Source organism: Sinocyclocheilus anshuiensis, unplaced genomic scaffold (genome assembly GCF_001515605.1).
Source record: "Sinocyclocheilus anshuiensis isolate Anshui unplaced genomic scaffold, SAMN03320099.WGS_v1.1 scaffold52, whole genome shotgun sequence".
Lineage (NCBI taxonomy): Eukaryota > Metazoa > Chordata > Actinopteri > Cypriniformes > Cyprinidae > Sinocyclocheilus > Sinocyclocheilus anshuiensis.
The window spans coordinates 378,494-396,746 of NW_015554055.1; the positions used below are offsets into that span (position 1 = coordinate 378,494).

At 38.6% G+C, this 18,253-nt stretch overlaps 1 protein-coding gene and 1 pseudogene across 2 annotated transcripts in view; one reads left to right on the forward strand and one right to left on the reverse strand.

The window, feature by feature from the left end:
• LOC107668515 (calmodulin) overlaps nucleotides 1-15,371 on the reverse strand; it is a 17,105-nt gene extending 1,734 nt beyond the window's left edge. Inside the window, exons 1-4 of one of the 2 annotated variants that reach the window (XM_016460419.1) lie at nucleotides 15,300-15,371; nucleotides 2,045-2,075; nucleotides 1,728-1,871; nucleotides 48-154 (exon numbers count right to left, since the gene is read on the reverse strand). In XM_016460419.1, coding sequence (XP_016315905.1) covers nucleotides 48-154; nucleotides 1,728-1,871; nucleotides 2,045-2,075; nucleotides 15,300-15,356 — 339 coding nt within the window. In that variant the 5' untranslated portion in view covers nucleotides 15,357-15,371. Of the gene's footprint in view, nucleotides 1-47; nucleotides 155-1,727; nucleotides 1,872-2,044; nucleotides 2,076-8,418; nucleotides 8,533-15,299 lie in introns of those variants that run through there. The other variant, XM_016460420.1, reaches the window with a different exon arrangement.
• Nucleotides 15,372-16,114: 743 nt separating this feature from the next.
• Nucleotides 16,115-18,253, forward strand: part of LOC107668503 (protein NRDE2 homolog) — a 10,527-nt pseudogene continuing 8,388 nt past the window's right edge.

An 18,253-nucleotide genomic window follows, 5' to 3' on the forward strand; every position in this document is an offset into this window, starting at 1 on the left:
GAAGCAAAAACATCATCTTCCCACAATGCTCTCTTTTCGGCACTGACCTTGTCAAACACTCTGAAAGCCTCGCGGATCTCCTCCTCACTGTCGGTGTCTTTCATTTTCCGGGCCATCATTGTCAGAAACTCGGGAAAGTCAATGGTTCCATTACCTGAAAGAAATGGAGAAAGAATAAACAGATCTGGTCCGGGATGTTCGGACAACTCGGATAAACTATCCAGGACGTAGAATGCAGGACAAAAGCAGGGCAGTCAATACGGCATAATGAGGAGTAATGAGGTCTAATAACATATTTAGTGTGTCTGAGTGTCATCTAACTGAACTGAATTAGTCCTAGTTGAGAGAGTCACAGCAAACACTCTCTTTAGGATGCACTGTAAACACTGTACAGGAAAGGTCACAGGAATGAACGTCATGTTTATTTTCTTATATTGCGAGATCAAATAAACTGAATTAGGGACACATAACATATCAATAATAGAGTTTTTAATTACTGGATATCGGGCGGTTTTTATATGTAATTGTTTAGTTTTTATAACACTAGAAATATAAAAAAAAGTTCAATGTAATCTTTAGCAATCTCAAAATGAATATGCATTTTTCATGCTGTAACTGTTGCAATGTTTGAAATGTACACGTAGCATTTATAATGATTAATTTTAGTTTCATATTTAATTCATTAAGACAAAACAGTGCAGAATTTAATATCATCAGCCATTTATAAATTTTTTCCATTTCTAATTTGATTCTAAACAAGGAATGTTGACAGTTCTGGGTTTTTCAGGCTGAAATGTGTTTCTCATTCCCTTGAGGTTTAACCAAGCTGAGGTGGGATATTTCCATTACACGGGACAAATATGATGTCCTCCTGTGTACATGTGTGTGTGAAAATGATCACTACAGCCATTCCCACAGGGCTCACACTGCGTGTGTAATCTGACAATGTGGGTGTAGACACATGTTTGCGTATGTGTGTGTGTGTTTTCTTCACATTGCATGTTCTTCTCGCTGGAGCTCTTCACGAACACTCTCTCGATTCCATCGCCACCACTGCCAAAGTGGATTATGTAAAGGATTCCATGAGGTCTTTATTACCTGCTGTTATTCAACGGGCTTTACTGCTGTCTGACCTACAAAAATGAATCCATACCACACCACACAATCCCATCTGTAAATAATCAGTATATCAGAAACCCAGCGCGCTCTGCATGATCTAACAACATGTTAAAATGACACTAACGTTAAAGGACACTCTGTAAAGGCACCATTGCATTCTGGAATACTAATTACATCAGCTCTGTAACAGGAGAAGCATCCCAGGCGTATTACATTTTGGTGTTATCTGAAAGCTTGCTTGCTTGCACACAAGCTAATTACAAAACAAGATAACCGTTTAATCACAGAGAACAACCGTTTTCGATAGGAAGGTGGCCCTAGCATAATGTCAATAGTCAAAAATAAAATGAAAAGAACATAATATTTAATTTAAAAAAAAATGAGAATGTTAGTTGTCTTCAGGGTTATATAAGCAGGTGTGGAAAAAAAAAGTTACCCACCCTGTATCTGATTCCAAAGATTTCATTGGTCATTTGAATCACAGTGTTGACTGCCTACACTACACTGAAACAAATACTAACACCTAACCCTAACCTTAAGGTAGCATATCATGATAGATAACATTACTGTTTGTCGCATTTCTGAAGTCTGAACTGAATCCAACCCACCATCAGCATCCACCTCGTTGATCATGTCCTGCAGTTCAGCCTCCGTGGGGTTCTGCCCAAGTGAGCGCATCACTGTGCCCAGCTCTTTGGTTGTGATGGTACCGTCACCATCCTTATCAAACAAGGAGAAAGCCTCCTTAAACTCTGTGAGGAAACAGATGAAAAATAGCGTTAAAACCTCACATATTTTCATGAAACATCTGGCTGAATGAAGGGCAGGTGTACTGATCGTAAGTAGTTAATATGTGACATTCATCCTTGACAATGAAGTTAATTCAGGGCATGTTTACACCACAAACACACCCAGATTGGCTTACCAGCAATTTGCTCCTCGGTGAGTTGGTCAGCCTGGAAATGGAGAAGGAAAAAATTGATGAGTAAATGAGTGTCATAAACATGTATAACTCATCGTTTTATTGTGCGAAGCACTTTACAAACTGAACAAACCATAATGGCACAGATGTCCTGTCAGGAAGAAAACAATAATCACAAAATCAAGATCAAACCACTGCACACCCAGAGTCTAAAACGTCAAAATATGAATAGAAGAGCTTAACCATAAAATGAATATACAAAATAAACTAAATGTTCTTCATAAATCTTTCTTAAAAAGCAAAAACTTCTACTTTATCTGCCCCCTCCATCACTTCCTGATACTGACACTCAAGAAACCTGATTAACCAATCAATGCCAGCAAGCTAGACAAAATACCACTTTGACCTCCAATTCATAAACTAATGGTGAATGAACATCCCCTTAAAGGCCACAATGAACAGCTACATGTATTCAAAGGCACACAAAATAACGCAACCTTTATCCCATCAAACTGAATGTCGGTCAGATCAGCCACCAGCCTCTTCGCCTTGGGTTCATTGTCCCAGCCATCAGTCTTCTTTACATCTTGCCTGTCCATTTTAACTGGTGCTTTCCTGGGTTTGACCTCAGCGGTGGGGCTTTTCAATGAGGTCAGGCCATCCACCGCTCCTCGGACCATCATCAGACCTTCTGCCAGGCACTCGGCCTGCTTGACATTTTGCACGCCTTGCCGCCTGACATCCCTGAGCTCAGTCCGGCAGTGCTGCAGACTGTTTTTTAAATCCTGGACATCTCGCACCACGCTGTCAATGCGGCTGTTGGTGGAGTCCACCAGCATCTGCAGGAAGGACTTGTAGTTTCTCTCCTGTAGCTCGATCAGCTCTTTATAAAAGAACTGCTGCTGGTCAAGATCGTAGACCATGGATAATGACACAGAGTCCTCCTCAGGGTAAATGACAGGTCTCTTTGGAGGCATTCTGGTCTTTGTGAGTAGACGTTACCTGACGCACGTAGAGGCGAGTCTGGCTGATCAGGCTGATGAACAACGGACCACGAGAGAGCTCACCTGACCCTTGAGGCCAGTGTTACTGTACCAACCTCCCAGGCCGCATTGGGTATCGCTCAGCAAGATATTAGGCCGATTTTTGAGAAGCTTAACGTCAGCAGCTCACTACGGTTACAAAGCCGAGGGTCAGGGATCGTTTCCATTATTTGAAACTAGTCAAATGGGCATCCCATCAGGTCACTCAAGCAAAGCAGGATGTATGCGGAGGTAGATCGGCAGGTACACAGAATGACAGCTCAATCAAAGGAAGGTATTAAGGTCTGTCTGTCTAAATCAAATGACCCATCACTTTACCTGCTCCTGCGGTCATTTCAGTTTACAGCCAGCCGCGGGTTTGCATTTATATCTCTATCTCTTTGATCATCTGAGCGGCATCTCGTCTCTGCTAATTGTGCAAACACCTCTCTCCGTCTGCGAACACAATGGCAGGTTTTACCTTTCCCTGCGTGGATGCATTATCTCACCTGTCTTACTGTTCTTGTGATCAAGTTTATTTTTTTCTGCCTGTCCCTCCCTAGGGGTCGTGTTAGCCTGAGGGTTAAAGATCCGGGCTGCTAGCATAAAGATTGTGAGTTCAAATCCAGGTAGGGACAAAATATGACCTGGAGAGTTACAAAGGTCCCTTCCTGCCCAATTATGACTATGATGTTGTGTAAGGCATCTCGGCACATGTTGTTCCAATTAGCATGCTGTCCAAAACTCCCTTGAAATCTAACCTAAATATTAAGATATGTCTCTTTACCCTTATTCAAGTCTCTGGTTTTTAAAGTCGGAAGTAGCTACAGATCACATCTTCCATATTGTCACATATATCAGAGTGAATCATATTATTGAAAAGAAAGCGTAAAAGTGTGGAGATTTGGTTCAATTCCTCAGTGGCTGATTGGAAGGAGGCAGACCTGAATGCGAACTTGCAGTCAGTTATAAGAAAGTGGCAGGGTGTATGAGGACGAAATGTCCCGCATATGTCACCGCCACCGGAGGAGTCTGTTGTTTCACTGGAAGATTGAGTTATGACATTCTGATTTTAAAAAATTAGATAAAAAGAAACAAATGCATTCATGCATGAATCATTCATAGTAAGATCAATAACATGCATATAGAACATAGATAGGGTGAAATTCCATTTTATGATGACTTCAACATTAAACTTAGAGTCCTCCTCAGGGTAAATGACAGGTCTCTTTGGAGGCATTCTGGTCTTTGTGAGTAGACGTTACCTGACGCACGTAGAGGCGAGTCTGGCTGATCAGGCTGATGAACAACGGACCACGAGAGAGCTCACCTGACCCTTGAGGCCAGTGTTACTGTACCAACCTCCCAGGCCGCATTGGGTATCGCTCAGCAAGATATTAGGCCGATTTTTGAGAAGCTTAACGTCAGCAGCTCACTACGGTTACAAAGCCGAGGGTCAGGGATCGTTTCCATTATTTGAAACTAGTCAAATGGGCATCCCATCAGGTCACTCAAGCAAAGCAGGATGTATGCGGAGGTAGATCGGCAGGTACACAGAATGACAGCTCAATCAAAGGAAGGTATTAAGGTCTGTCTGTCTAAATCAAATGACCCATCACTTTACCTGCTCCTGCGGTCATCTCAGTTTACAGCCAGCCGCGGGTTTGCATTTATATCTCTATCTCTTTGATCATCTGAGCGGCATCTCGTCTCTGCTAATTGTGCAAACACCTCTCTCCGTCTGCGAACACAATGGCAGGTTTTACCTTTCCCTGCGTGGATGCATTATCTCACCTGTCTTACTGTTCTTGTGATCAAGTTTATTTTTTTCTGCCTGTCCCTCCCTAGGGGTCGTGTTAGCCTGAGGGTTAAAGATCCGGGCTGCTAGCATAAAGATTGTGAGTTCAAATCCAGGTAGGGACAAAATATGACCTGGAGAGTTACAAAGGTCCCTTCCTGCCCAATTATGACTATGATGTTGTGTAAGGCATCTCGGCACATGTTGTTCCAATTAGCATGCTGTCCAAAACTCCCTTGAAATCTAACCTAAATATTAAGATAAGTCTCTTTACCCTTATTCAAGTCTCTGGTTTTTAAAGTCGGAAGTAGCTACAGATCACATCTTCCATATTGTCACATATATCAGAGTGAATCATATTATTGAAAAGAAAGCGTAAAAGTGTGGAGATTTGGTTCAATTCCTCAGTGGCTGATTGGAAGGAGGCAGACCTGAATGCGAACTTGCAGTCAGTTATAAGAAAGTGGCAGGGTGTATGAGGACGAAATGTCCCGCATATGTCACCGCCACCGGAGGAGTCTGTTGTTTCACTGGAAGATTGAGTTATGACATTCTGATTTAAAAAAATTAGATAAAAAGAAACAAATGCATTCATGCATGAATCATTCATAGTAAGATCAATAACATGCATATAGAACATAGATAGGGTGAAATTCCATTTTATGATGACTTCAACATTAAACTTTGTTGTCTAAAGTGTTTACATGATATTCAAGAGTGATGACGCATCTATCCACTGTTGCACCAGCATTATCCCATATGTGCTTACTTCCCAAAATAAATTACTTTAATTAAAAGTCAGCATGAAAGGGAAAATTGGAATTGTATTTTCTTCTTTATTGTGACATATATCTGACTGAAACTACTTCTTGAATGAGAAAGTAATGTTGGGCAGAACTTGATTTTGTCCATTCGGAACTGATTTGCATCTTTGTCGTTTGCTAATTGCTGAAAGAGTTTCATAGTCACAGGTTGCTGGAAGGGAGGGATTAAAACTCACCTGGTTGGAGTTGGACACAATTGTTTCTGATTAAAGTTTACTTTTTGAAATAATATGCATATATAATAATGTGCATGGCTAAATCATTTACAATAAACAATTTTATGGTGACATTTTAATAATTAATGAATAGTTGCTGGTCTGAATCACTTTGAAACACTGCCCTGTATAATTTACAGCATTGTTAGAGAGAGAATGGACATTTTACTTCAAATACATCCAAGTTAATCAGAGTCAAATTTAATCAGAATTGGAATCATGTTGAAGCAAATCTAATCAAAGTGAATCAAAAATCTGTAACAATATCCAAATGTGTGTTCATTAAATAAACATTTCAGCTTCTTTCCCCCAAAAAATCAATGTGGAAAATGCACCGTCGGCAGATTCCCCATGGACCCCGTCCATAAAGGATAATTTCTTCTCTCCAGCTGATGGGGAAAAACAGGATCATGCACCTCTATTGGAAGCCTTCCAGGCTATTTGCCATCTAGCGAAGCTTCAAACATCGCACACCACTGCCAGGAATTTGGCCTGGATCTGAAAATGCTGCGCAATGTTGCTTGGAATCTGGCCTTGATTTAGGACTCACCAAGCGGCAGGAGCAGCTGAGAGAAGGCTGGCCTGGTGCTCGGGACGCCCAGTGTACGATAATGAGTGTGGTATTGCCGCTTTCACACCATGTTAACAGGGAGTCCCCCAAGGCCCTTAACCAACATGCTGACAGATGCAAACACTCTACTGAGTCTAGTTCCAGTGACTGTCTCTCTTCACAAAATGAACACCAATATACCCACAACTTAGCACCTAAGACAGGAAGATGGCTGAATATAAACTCATGACCACAACTGTGAAGGCAGCTTCCTTATGAACCAAACCAACTGTGTACCGTGAAGACAGCAAGCCCTGAAATGGCCATTTGTTGATGGCTAATCTGGCCAATTTAGCTACCAGGTTACCCAATAAATTCTCTCTTATATACGTGTGTAGTTATTGTTGTAGCATTCAAGCAGTTTACCATGACTGTCATTTCAGAGAAGCTTCCAGAGAGGCCCGTATGAAGAAGTGCAGACTGTTTCTAGACCGTTCTACATGATGGGTGAACAAAAACATGGTTCTTTTCCTCACTGATTCCCATGGCACGACTACCCGTACAGGCAGGACAACGAAACTAGAGCTGCATCGTGGCCAGAAAGGTCCTTAAGACGCAACTCGAGGGAGGAAACAGACACCTCACACAGCAACTAGCCATTCATAGTTCATCACGGAACTGAGATCATTCTCACCAAACAGCACAGGCTTAAATAACATCCATAAAAAATGATTTATACTGAGCCTTCTGGCATTGTGCTGTGGAAAAGCTGAAGCAGAAGCGTTTGTATGGACTCAATGAGTCGGCATTGACTTTGTTGAACTCACTCAGGACATTCTTTCCATGCTTCACGAACAATGTTTGCTTTCTTGAGCTAAAATGCACCATTTAAACAAAGGTTTGTTTATTTTCTCATTGGGCATCCTATCCAGCTGTACAATTTATGAACTCTGTTTCGTGCTCTTATGAGGGGAAACATTCAAGCCCGGAGCCCAGATAACAAACAGACCTGTTACTTTCACAACAAGTCAATAGAGCCCAAAATGATGTTTATGCCAACCTAAGCCAGTAATAAAGCCAATTTATTGTCCTAATCCTGCTTAGTTTTGACAAATTTGACAATTATGCAGATTATAATTTTAAAAAGCCTAATAAAAGAGCAGTGAAGATAAATAACATGGTCATAAATACATGTAATGGGTTTTCTTCAAAAATTAAACAATGGTCAACCACAGCCAACACAACCCACACCTCAACATCTCAAGAAATATTTCAATCAAATATTGAACATCTATCATCATTTTTTTGATCTATCTTTCTTCTGTGAATCACAAAAGGGGACTGACAGCCCCAGTCACCGTTCACTTTCATTGCATCTTTTTCCATACAATTAAAGTAAATGATGACTGAGGCTGTCATTCTGTCTAACATCTTGATTTGTTCTTCAGGTAAGAAAAAAAGTCCTACAGGTTTGTAACGACGAAGGGGTGAGTAAATGACGACAGAATTGACATTTTTCTGGGTGAATTCTTTCTTTAAGGAATTTCTTTACTCTTTATTCAGACTGGTCTGATTTTCTACAGTGGCTGTCTATAGCAAAATCATTCGCTAATGCAAAGCGAATATTGTCTCATACATATCAATGTTTGACAAAGGCAAGCACAATGTTTTCTTATTAAATAGAACGTGAGCACTGATCATCTGTCTGCTGCTGTCCAGTACATCACACCATAATAAAACGCGTGTCACATTTCCTGCCGCACTATGACAATCAACCCTCGTTTGCGAAGTGCAATGAAATACAGAGTTTAATTCATTTAAAATAAAATTTGTTGCTGCATGAGCGCAAAAGCAGAACAGGCAGGCAGGTGGTTAGTCATATCTATAAATAAACCGCAATGCGTTAAATGCATAAAATATGAACACATGTTAATGAATGAGTAGTGCATGATAAAAGTTTATACGTACCATATCTGAGAGTGGAGAGTGGACTAAGTTTGTTAATCTACGCTAGACTGCAGTGATGCTCCGCTCTCAGTTAAAGCTCCACCGTGCGACTGTCGCTCGCAGAGTATTGAAGGTGATCCGGTATTATATACAATGGTGTATTCCTCCGCCATACGGACCCCTATCACTCACTTCCGCATAGAGCAGTCAGAAGCCCCGCCCACCTACTTATCATAACCACCTCAGTCCCGAGAAGGAAAAGTGCTTATTTATGAAAAATATAGGCTATTAGCGAAATATTATGTATAATGTGTAGTATGTAATATGTAATATGCATATGAAACATGTACAAGTATGTATAAAATGTGCTCAAGTACATGAAATCTGACATTTTCTGGTATCTATATAATGTTTTCATCACTGTTGGAACAAACAGTATATTTACAGTATACTGCATGTAAATGTTTTATATGTAAACTAACAGGTTTAATATTATTTATTAATAGTAATGTTATGTATTAATAATGCAAGTTTAGTGCCCTAATTAGTATTTTCTTATTAAATAATTTCAATATATGAAGCAGTGCAGATGAACAATGTACTTATTATATTAACATGCAGTATATGTAATACGCACACTGTAATAAAAAATACATAAAAATCACTAAAATTCATGTGTCCAGTATTTAATTTTCACTTAATTTTTGTAAGCAAACATACAAAGATATTTTACAGATAAAAACATGGGATCATTTAAAAAAACGTACTTGTAATTCTTCTCGCAAATGACCAATTAATATGTTTTGCAAAATGTTGTGTAGAAACACACAGAAGTTGGCCTGACTAAAATCTAAAGTCAATTAATTTAGGGGCCTGATAAGACTATTAAAACAATAAACGTGATGAGCAAAAACTGTTGTGCATATGTGCCAATGTTATGGCAAAAGGTACAGAAAGAAAAGTATTATAATAATAACATTGAACATTTGTATTAAAACATTTGAGCCTTATTGTGAATTAAGTCATTTGTCACAGAGAAAAATCCATTCCATTGATCTCTTAATTAACCAAATAATTCCCAGTGAACAAAGTTAAATTTGATTCTGAAACTGAAAACTCACTAACAAATAAATAAAACATGAAAATAATGATTCTGAAACTGAAAACTCACTAACAAATAAATAAAACGTGAAAATAATTGTTTTAATATAATATTATAAATGAAGTTTATTTCTGTTTATTTCCCAATTTGGATTAACATGTTTTTGAATGCATTTTAGGAATATAAAATAAACATTTTAAAGTCAGTTATTCATTTAAAATAACAGAATCTATATATAAAAATTAAGGACAAATCGACATCCAGTATAATATTTTTTTAGGGTCACAGTACTAAAAATAGTCTAAGAACACTTCACATCTTGAGGGACTACTTCTCTAAAAGGCACTAATTTCTTTCGTCGGAATATTACTTATTGCATCAAGTCCTCTGTCTTTGTTGACGCTAGAGAGATTTCGGTTTAGCATGTCACAGCTTTTATGATTGGCCAGCTGAGACCTGCAATCCGCTCGTGATTGTAACAGCGTCTCTGATTGGTTACGTTAGACCTGCAATGCGTCAAGCCATTGCGCTCAGTGTGTCCCGGATCACGCAGCACTGGAACCGGCGGGCCAACAAGCCCTTCAGTTAGACAGGACAGGGCTGATTAAATTTCTCTCCCGGGATCAGATCTTATATTATACACTCACCGTGAGACTCCTTCACATCCAGAAAGTTACGGTTTAATTGAGTTTTCTAGAAAGCATTGGTATAAGCACAAAGTTCTGTGCTCCTTGTCTAACATAAAGCCAAATGGACACAGTCGCAGATTTAAAAAATAAATAACATTTCAAACAGTGAAATAAATAAATAAAAAATACTGTATATCGATGTTGTAATAATGAAAGATTTTCACTTACTAGGACCAATCCTTTGTTAAATATATGCACTAAACTTTTGCAAAACTATTACTATATGAACTTTTGATGAACTTCTTTGTTCTTAATCTACTGTACAATAAAACTTCTTAAAATGTCTTAATCGCCATGGAAAATATTTTTCCCCACTATTTTCCCTCAGCGTTCTTCATGAACGGGTCATTCCTAAAATCCTTGAAATAAATCGGCTGAACCAGTTTGAAAAGTTTAACGATTCCTTCACGCAGTGGACTGAACCAGTTCGAGCGATTATCGAATCAACAAATCACTGGTATTTTTATCAACACGCATAAAAAATAGAGTTGGTTTAAAGATGCTAAAACTTATTTGAGCTAGAAGATGAACTTTAGTATTGTTTGCAAATTGTATAATTAATTATTATATTAGTAAATTGTACAAAACCACCACTGGCTCTGGACCCCTTTAAATTCATTTCTTCAGACTTATGTGCCCTCTAGAAGCTTGGGTTCTGCAAGTGAACGGCGTATTATTGTGCCATCCCAAAGAGGCACAAAATTACTTCCACGGACTTTTAAATAAAATGTTCCCTCCTGGTGGAATGACCTGCCCAACTCAATCCGAGCAGCTGAGTCCTTAGCCACCTTCAAGTATTGGCTAAAAACACATTGTTTCCATCTTTATTTGGCCCTCTAACTCTAGCACTCTCTATTCTAATTCTATTATTTAAAAAAAAAATGCCCCTTTTAGACTTGCACACTATTCATTTACTAACAGCTTCTTTTCTTAAAGGGGTCATATGATGCTATTTTAAAGATCATTATTTTGTGTATTTGTTGTTTATTTGACTTTCTAACTTTAGCACTCTCTATTCTAATTCTATTCTTTAAAAAAAAACCACACACTAGCTTCTCTAATCTTTTTGTATTCTATCTGTTTTCGTTTTATTTATTATACAATTAACAAAAGCAAAAAAAAGGCCTCTAACACTAGCTTGCTCTATTTTCTATTTTATCTGTTTTATTTTTATTATATAATTGAAAAAAGAAAAAACACCTTGCTATGTGTACTGCATTAAGCTAACTGAGACTTGTTATAGCCAGTGTTGGGGGTAACGCATTACAAGTAACGCGAGTTACGTAATCAGATTACTTTTTAAAGTAACTAGTAAAGTAGCGCATTACTTTTTAATTTACAAGAGAATATCTGAGTCCTTTATGTGTTTAATCCCATTCTATTAACCAATGTCTTTGCTTCTGACCTTCGATGATCCAGTTCAAACATACTACTAAGCAAAAATTACTCTAGACAAACATTTGTGTCTTTTTTATTGCTGAAGTGTTGAAATTTCTTCTTCTGCATTCTACTGTACCTTCCCTTCAGCCTGAGGCTTATTCATTTCACTTTTGGTGTGAAAAGGCTTTTATATTTGCCAAAAATATAACTTTTTTATTTTAAAAACAAACAAGCAAGCCCTGTCCAGATTTTAAAAGTAACGCAAAAGTAACGTAACGCATTACTTTACATAAAAAAGTAACAAAGTAACGTGATTCGTTACTTTTTTATGGAGTAACGCAATATTGTAATGCATTACTTTTAAAAGTAACTTTCCCCAACACTGGTTATAGCACTTGCATATCATTGCTCTTTTGTTGATTTTGATTGCTTCAGTTGTCCTCATTTGTAAGTCGCTTTGGATAAAATTTTTTGCTAAATGACTAAATGTAAATGTATTATTGTAAATTATATTTAGGTTCTGAATGGCTCTTTTTGTGAGCCTGCTCTATGTTGTAATTATGTCATAGCATAAACGAATTGCTGAATCATTTTTGGAACTGAACTTCAAAAGATCCGATTCGCAGAAATGAGTCTTTTCATCACTGCATGCGTTTTTTCCAGGTCGCAGGCGGATGACGTAACCGGCGCGCGTCTGTTTTGATCTGTGTGAAGAAACATGGCTCTTTTCCCGTCCTTCGCTGGACTGTCAAGCAATAACAGCTCTACTGGGGATAGAGGTAAGCTCTTTCTGACCTGCGTTTAGAGCTTCATACAGGATCAGATCAGGTGCACTTAATATTACATTAAAGAAAGAGAACCTGTAAAGAAAGCCTAACAGTTGTGCTGATTATTACTATGAACTGCATGATTTACTGTAACTGAGCGCAACTACATTACAAGCTGATTAAAAGTAATAATATGTGCGTAACAGACTTTATTTTAATTAAGTTTAAATTTAGTGTCAGTTTGAATTTTATGGTAATTTTCGCTCATCTGTAGTATTATACTTATTTATCAGTGATATGTGAGGAATCGGTTGGAAAGTACTGTATTGAACTAAATCCTTTCTGAAGCATCTCTGCGCCTCAATTCTCTTAAAATATAAAAACAGTGCCACATGGATTTTAAAATGTAAATAATTCGAAGTACAAAAACATTGTGAATGTTGTTAGGAACTATTTTCTGTTTTTATTTTAGCGGTGTTGTGGTACTACACCGCTATTTTTTTAGAAAAATTGTTTGCTTTTTCTGGAAACAATTTTGTCCATACGCAAATATTTGTGACAAGGTACACTGCAAAACTTTAATACTTTGGGTTTGTTCAAAGTGAGCAATAGTTGCAGTGATGCTTATACGCACTACTAGCTAGCACATATTCTGCAATCACAAATGATCTTGTATGCCAAATGCTGGACCTTTATGGATTTGGCTGCAGTTCAACGCACTGTAATCAGTCAGCCGTTCTGTTTGAGTGGATCCCATCTTTGAGCACGTAATAAGCTTGATGAAGACACACATTCCAACTAATCAATATCAAATTATTGGGAAAGGAGCATTCTTACGTTGAGTACAGTAGAAAAGAACAAACTGCTCTTGCATGCAGATAACCTCTGCTGCCGTGGGGGATTTGTGCAGAATATCGGCCAGGTCAGCAATGCATCTGGCTCCTTCCCAGGCTGTCCACAGAATAATAGATAGCATCAGGCTTCTGTCCTTCTCACTGCTTAAGGGAATCAACCCTCTTTAATGGACAGTTTTTTTTTTTTGCATGCGACACATCAGATGCGCTCTTCTGAGGTTTTGCTTCATTTGGACAGGCTGTCTGTCATGACTGACTGGTTTATTCACTTCTTAAGAGGCCAGCAGAGCTAATTTGGTTTGACTTTGGTTTCTTCTCTCAGCTCCTGCAGATCTGGAATGGCTGAGTAATAGTGGTGCAACGGATCACAAAACTCACGGTTCGGATCATATTACAGATTTTGAATCACGAATTGGATAATTTTTCGGATCAGCAAAAAAAAAGTTTAGTGAAAGCTTACTTTAAGTACTTCTATACCACAGCAAAACTACTAGCTTTAATAAAGTTAGTAATAAAACAAGAACAATTACACAAATTACAAGCATAGATGAATTATAGGTCGACCGATTGATCGGCCGGCTGATTAATCGGCCGATTTTTGGCATTCTTTAATCAGCATCGGCCGATTGTGCTGCAAATGAGGCCGATTTATAGGCAGGCGCATCTGCGGGCTGCTAAGCGCTAAGCTAAACGCCGGAGAATCTCTCTCTGGCTGCAGAGACGGAGCAGCTCACACTCTGCAGCCGATTCTTGTTCACACACAGCTTCAGCTAATGATGGCAGGGCAAAACAGACCGTTTCGAAAGTGTAGTTACATTTTACCCTACTAGAATTGATGCTGGAAAGTTATCATTTTCATAAGTGCAACAAGTCATTTGCATGTGAAAGTAGAAACACATGCAGTTCAGATGAAATTTCTGGGCTGATTATAACGTGCATGTTAACTTTCCTCATGAAATGTTGTAGGTCCAACAATAGCATCCACGATGTCATCGCTCGTGGCCAGTGCACTCTTCAGCAGTTATGAGCAGCAGGCTGTGTAATATGTGTGAACTCTTTTATTTTTGTTATCACTTGGCCATTTGACTTATAGCAGTGTCCAGTGTTTCCCATACATTGAGTTATTACTTAATAACTTATTACTTTATTACCGGTAATGCCTGATAAAGTAGCGTTTGTGAGTGCAGTCACAGTGCTTATTAGATTACAGTCTTTACCGGGGAAACCGCTATATCTCCCGCTCCAACAGCGCCTCCTGCTGGCAGAGAATGAATTTGCATTTGCAAGTCTGTGGGAAACACTGGTTGGTGTCTGTCAGCAAACGTAAACAAAAAGCATGCTTCAGAACTGTTTTGAGAAGGCGCTTAATATCGGCTCAAAAATCAGCATCATATATCGGCCATCGGCTGCCCTGATTTCTAAATATCGGCATTGGTCGACCTCTAAGATGAATACAACAAAACACAGTTACAAATAAAGTCAGTAACAGTAGCATTCAGGTGCAGAAATGTAATAATTACGTGTAAAATAACACAATAGTGCTCACTGTACAAGTTAAATACAGATTAATCTTTGTTAGAGCTGTGGTGTTATTTGATTAGCAGACAGAAACAGGTATTTATTGGCTGCTCTCTCTTTAAGACCAAATGCACGGACCTAATACTGACACGCATCAGGTTTTTTTTCTCAGCTGTTTCCGTTCACTTAAGACATAACCGACTGTATTTACTAGAATACTTGCCAAAACGGGTATTTTAACATAACTTTGTGTGTATGTGAAAGAGGAATCAATTCGCTGTTCACGCGGTGTCTCTCTCTCTGCGTATGTGCGGCAGCGGCTGAGCGAACAGAAAACAGCGCGCGAGTTAAAATTGCTTGAATGTGTAAACTGGCAAGACAAAACATGTGCAAATGATAAACTTTAACTCTATGATGGTTAAATTTAACAGTTAATCCGCGAATCACATGCGTGCCGAACCGTGCAGCCTGATCCGTACGGATCACGGATGATCTACGATCCGTTGCATATGGCGTTGTCATTAAAATAACGCCATAGTTGCACCCCTACTGAGTAATCAGCTTCAGCACAGAAGATGCGTTGAAGACTCACCAGTGGGCCACAGAGAGAGGGAAAGCAGAGGCAGAAGAAGCAGCAGCACAAGGTCATCTGATCCTTAAAGCGTGGTTCAGTTAATCACTGAATAAATTAACGTTATCACCTGTGTGATTAAAGAACAAAAGGGGATCTTATTTGATTTCAAGCTTAATCTTGTGAAAAAATAAATAAATAAATAAAATATGCATGAAACAAAACAAAAAATGTTCAACCAAGGCTGAAGCTGAGCTAAATGTTTCATTGTCCTTCCAACATTAAAGGCACAATCTGTAATTTTCGCCGCTAGAGGGCGCGTATTCAAAATAAACAAAGAGGCAATGGTGTAGTTTGATGGCACCGTGACTGAGTGTGGAATCATGGGAGTTGTCGTCTTCATCCCCACAGCCGATGCAATCCGATGGGACTCGGGCAGAAATCATGTTCATGGATGAGCTAATGATTTATTAAAGTAGTAGAATGAAGCAGGGTGAGGCTGAAAGCCGTCGAAGCGAAACGAGGGCTGAACGAGCGTGACTCACGGCTCGAAAGCAGCGGAGCTTTTATTATGCCACTGTCGACCGTTTCCGCTCCTTCCGGTCGTGCGTATGTGGGGGGGGGAAATAAGCAGCGCTGTCTTATCATACTAGATGTGTGGTCGTCATAGGTCTATTAAAACGCAAAACATATTAAAGCGTCTTTGGTGTTTCCATGTTTTCTACAAAAAAAACAAGGGGTTATGACATCATTGGCAGGCGACACGTTCTAGTGGTTTTTGGATATTTTAATAAAAAAAATCGTACATATTGTGCCTTTAAAGTGTATTAAATAAAATGAAAACGTCATGTACAAGTAAATCATAAATAATTTTTCTTTTTTTCCCGCCTGTTATAGACCAGGCTTGAAATGCAGTACCCAGTTTTATTAATTTTTACATATATACATATTTAAAACACATTAAAATATTAACTTGACTGTAAAAGGTATACTCCTGCAGAGTGTCTGTTTATAAGAGGACATAGTGAACTTCCTTTTCTATGTTTATGCTGAGAGCAGAAGCGTAAAGAGAGAGAAGATAGTCATGGCAGACCGAAGAAGAGAAAAGAAGAAAAAACACAAGAAGAACAGATAACTTGGAAAGCAGTGGATCTGAATCGGACACAGTTTACCACAGCGACCTGTTACAAAAGGAGAATGCTGACAAGTGTGTTCATAGAAAAATCCCGCAGTACATTGATCCACAGTCAGTCTCTGATCTTTGTACCCACTTACATCTATATCAGGCTTAAAAGGCTTCACACATTTCATCTCTTCAAGGGACAGTTCACCCAACAGGGAAAATCCTGTCATTATGTACTCATCCTCATGCTGTTTCAAACGGTATGCCTTTCTTTCTTCCACTAAACATTAAAGTAGAAATTTAGCAAAAAGATAATGCAGCTATTTTGTACACAACAAAAGCAGGTAATTACAGTTTGTGGGTGAACTGTTCCTTTCGGGGGAATCCGAAAGATTTGCAAGTACCTTACGAAGACTGTTCTTTGGATTGTTTTAGAACATTAATATAATTCTGGACTGTCTATTTAAGACACTTTTAACCCTGGATTTTTGGATGATGGTGTGTGTTGTTTTTAATGTCCTTGTCTTTCATCATCTTGGCTGCAGAGAGGAAGCTCAAGTTCGGGTGAGCGAGACCTTTATCAGGCTGGATGACCTCCAGACCCCCACTGACTCCCCCTTCTGTATTGACAGAAGAGCTGACCGTGCCAACTGGGAATACAAATCCCTCTATAGGGGAGACATAGCCAGGTAACTTTACTCACTATCTCTGTGTGTCTGTCTGTCTCGCACACAGATGCTCTCCTCTTTCATTCTTTCTGTTTGGCTCTCTGAAGGTCAGCTAGTCTCAGCAGCAGCAGCAGGTGCCAGACGCTCTATAATGCAGGGGAGCACTGCGACTGTGTGCGTACGAGAGAGCTGCAGTGTGTATTGTGCTCATGTGTCTCTTTCAACTGCTTTTATAACCCCAGCTTCTGTTTGCAGAAACCCTTTGAAATCCACATTAAATTTTCTGCATTCCAACTCCAGAAGCACTTTTTGTCCTCCCTTTGAGACACACACACACAGACACACACACACACACACACACACACTTTTTTATTGCACTTCTTTTTACTTCACAATTGCAGTTAACTTAATGATTAACATGCAGACTCCATTTAAACTTTTTTCTCAAAAAAAGTGTGACATTTGCAAAAAAGGGATGTGTGAAACTAGTCAACTAAATAATACTGCTGCTGCTAGTCGAGATTGGAAATACTTTTGTTTATGCTATTGAATTTCTTTAATTTTGGCACATTTATGTTTTGCTTTATATTCTTACAAAAGCTATGTTTAAATTAATGTAATGTTCATGTTGCGTTTTACTGTATATATGTCCACTCAGAAAATGAGCAAGGTGAGAGAGTATTTTTACCTACACAAACCTTTTTAGTTTTATTTGATGTCAAACTGGTATATAACAGTTAAGCTTGCTTATAGGCTAGTAAGCAATATGTCATTTTATACAAATTTAGGGGAAATACTATGAATGAAACTTACTTGACTGCAACACTATATTCTGTATGAATACCCTAATGAATAGAATACCCTTAAATAATATATAGTTGCCAGTACACATCAAGCTTTTCTTGCGATTATGTGTACAGATACATTTCATACATGAGAAGCGTGTTCAAAAACAGATGTGCAAAGTTCCTGCCATGAATAAACAAAACCTTGGTGTGTTAACTAACTTTTATTTGAGGGATTCTGTTTGTAATAGGCTACTGAGTTTGTATTTATTGGTAACTGCCTATTGAGTGAGTTAATTTTAATAAATACGTCTATATTGGCTAACTTTATTAAGTGTATGCTTACAATGATTAGAATGCAAGGCAAGCACATATATATTATATATATATATATATATA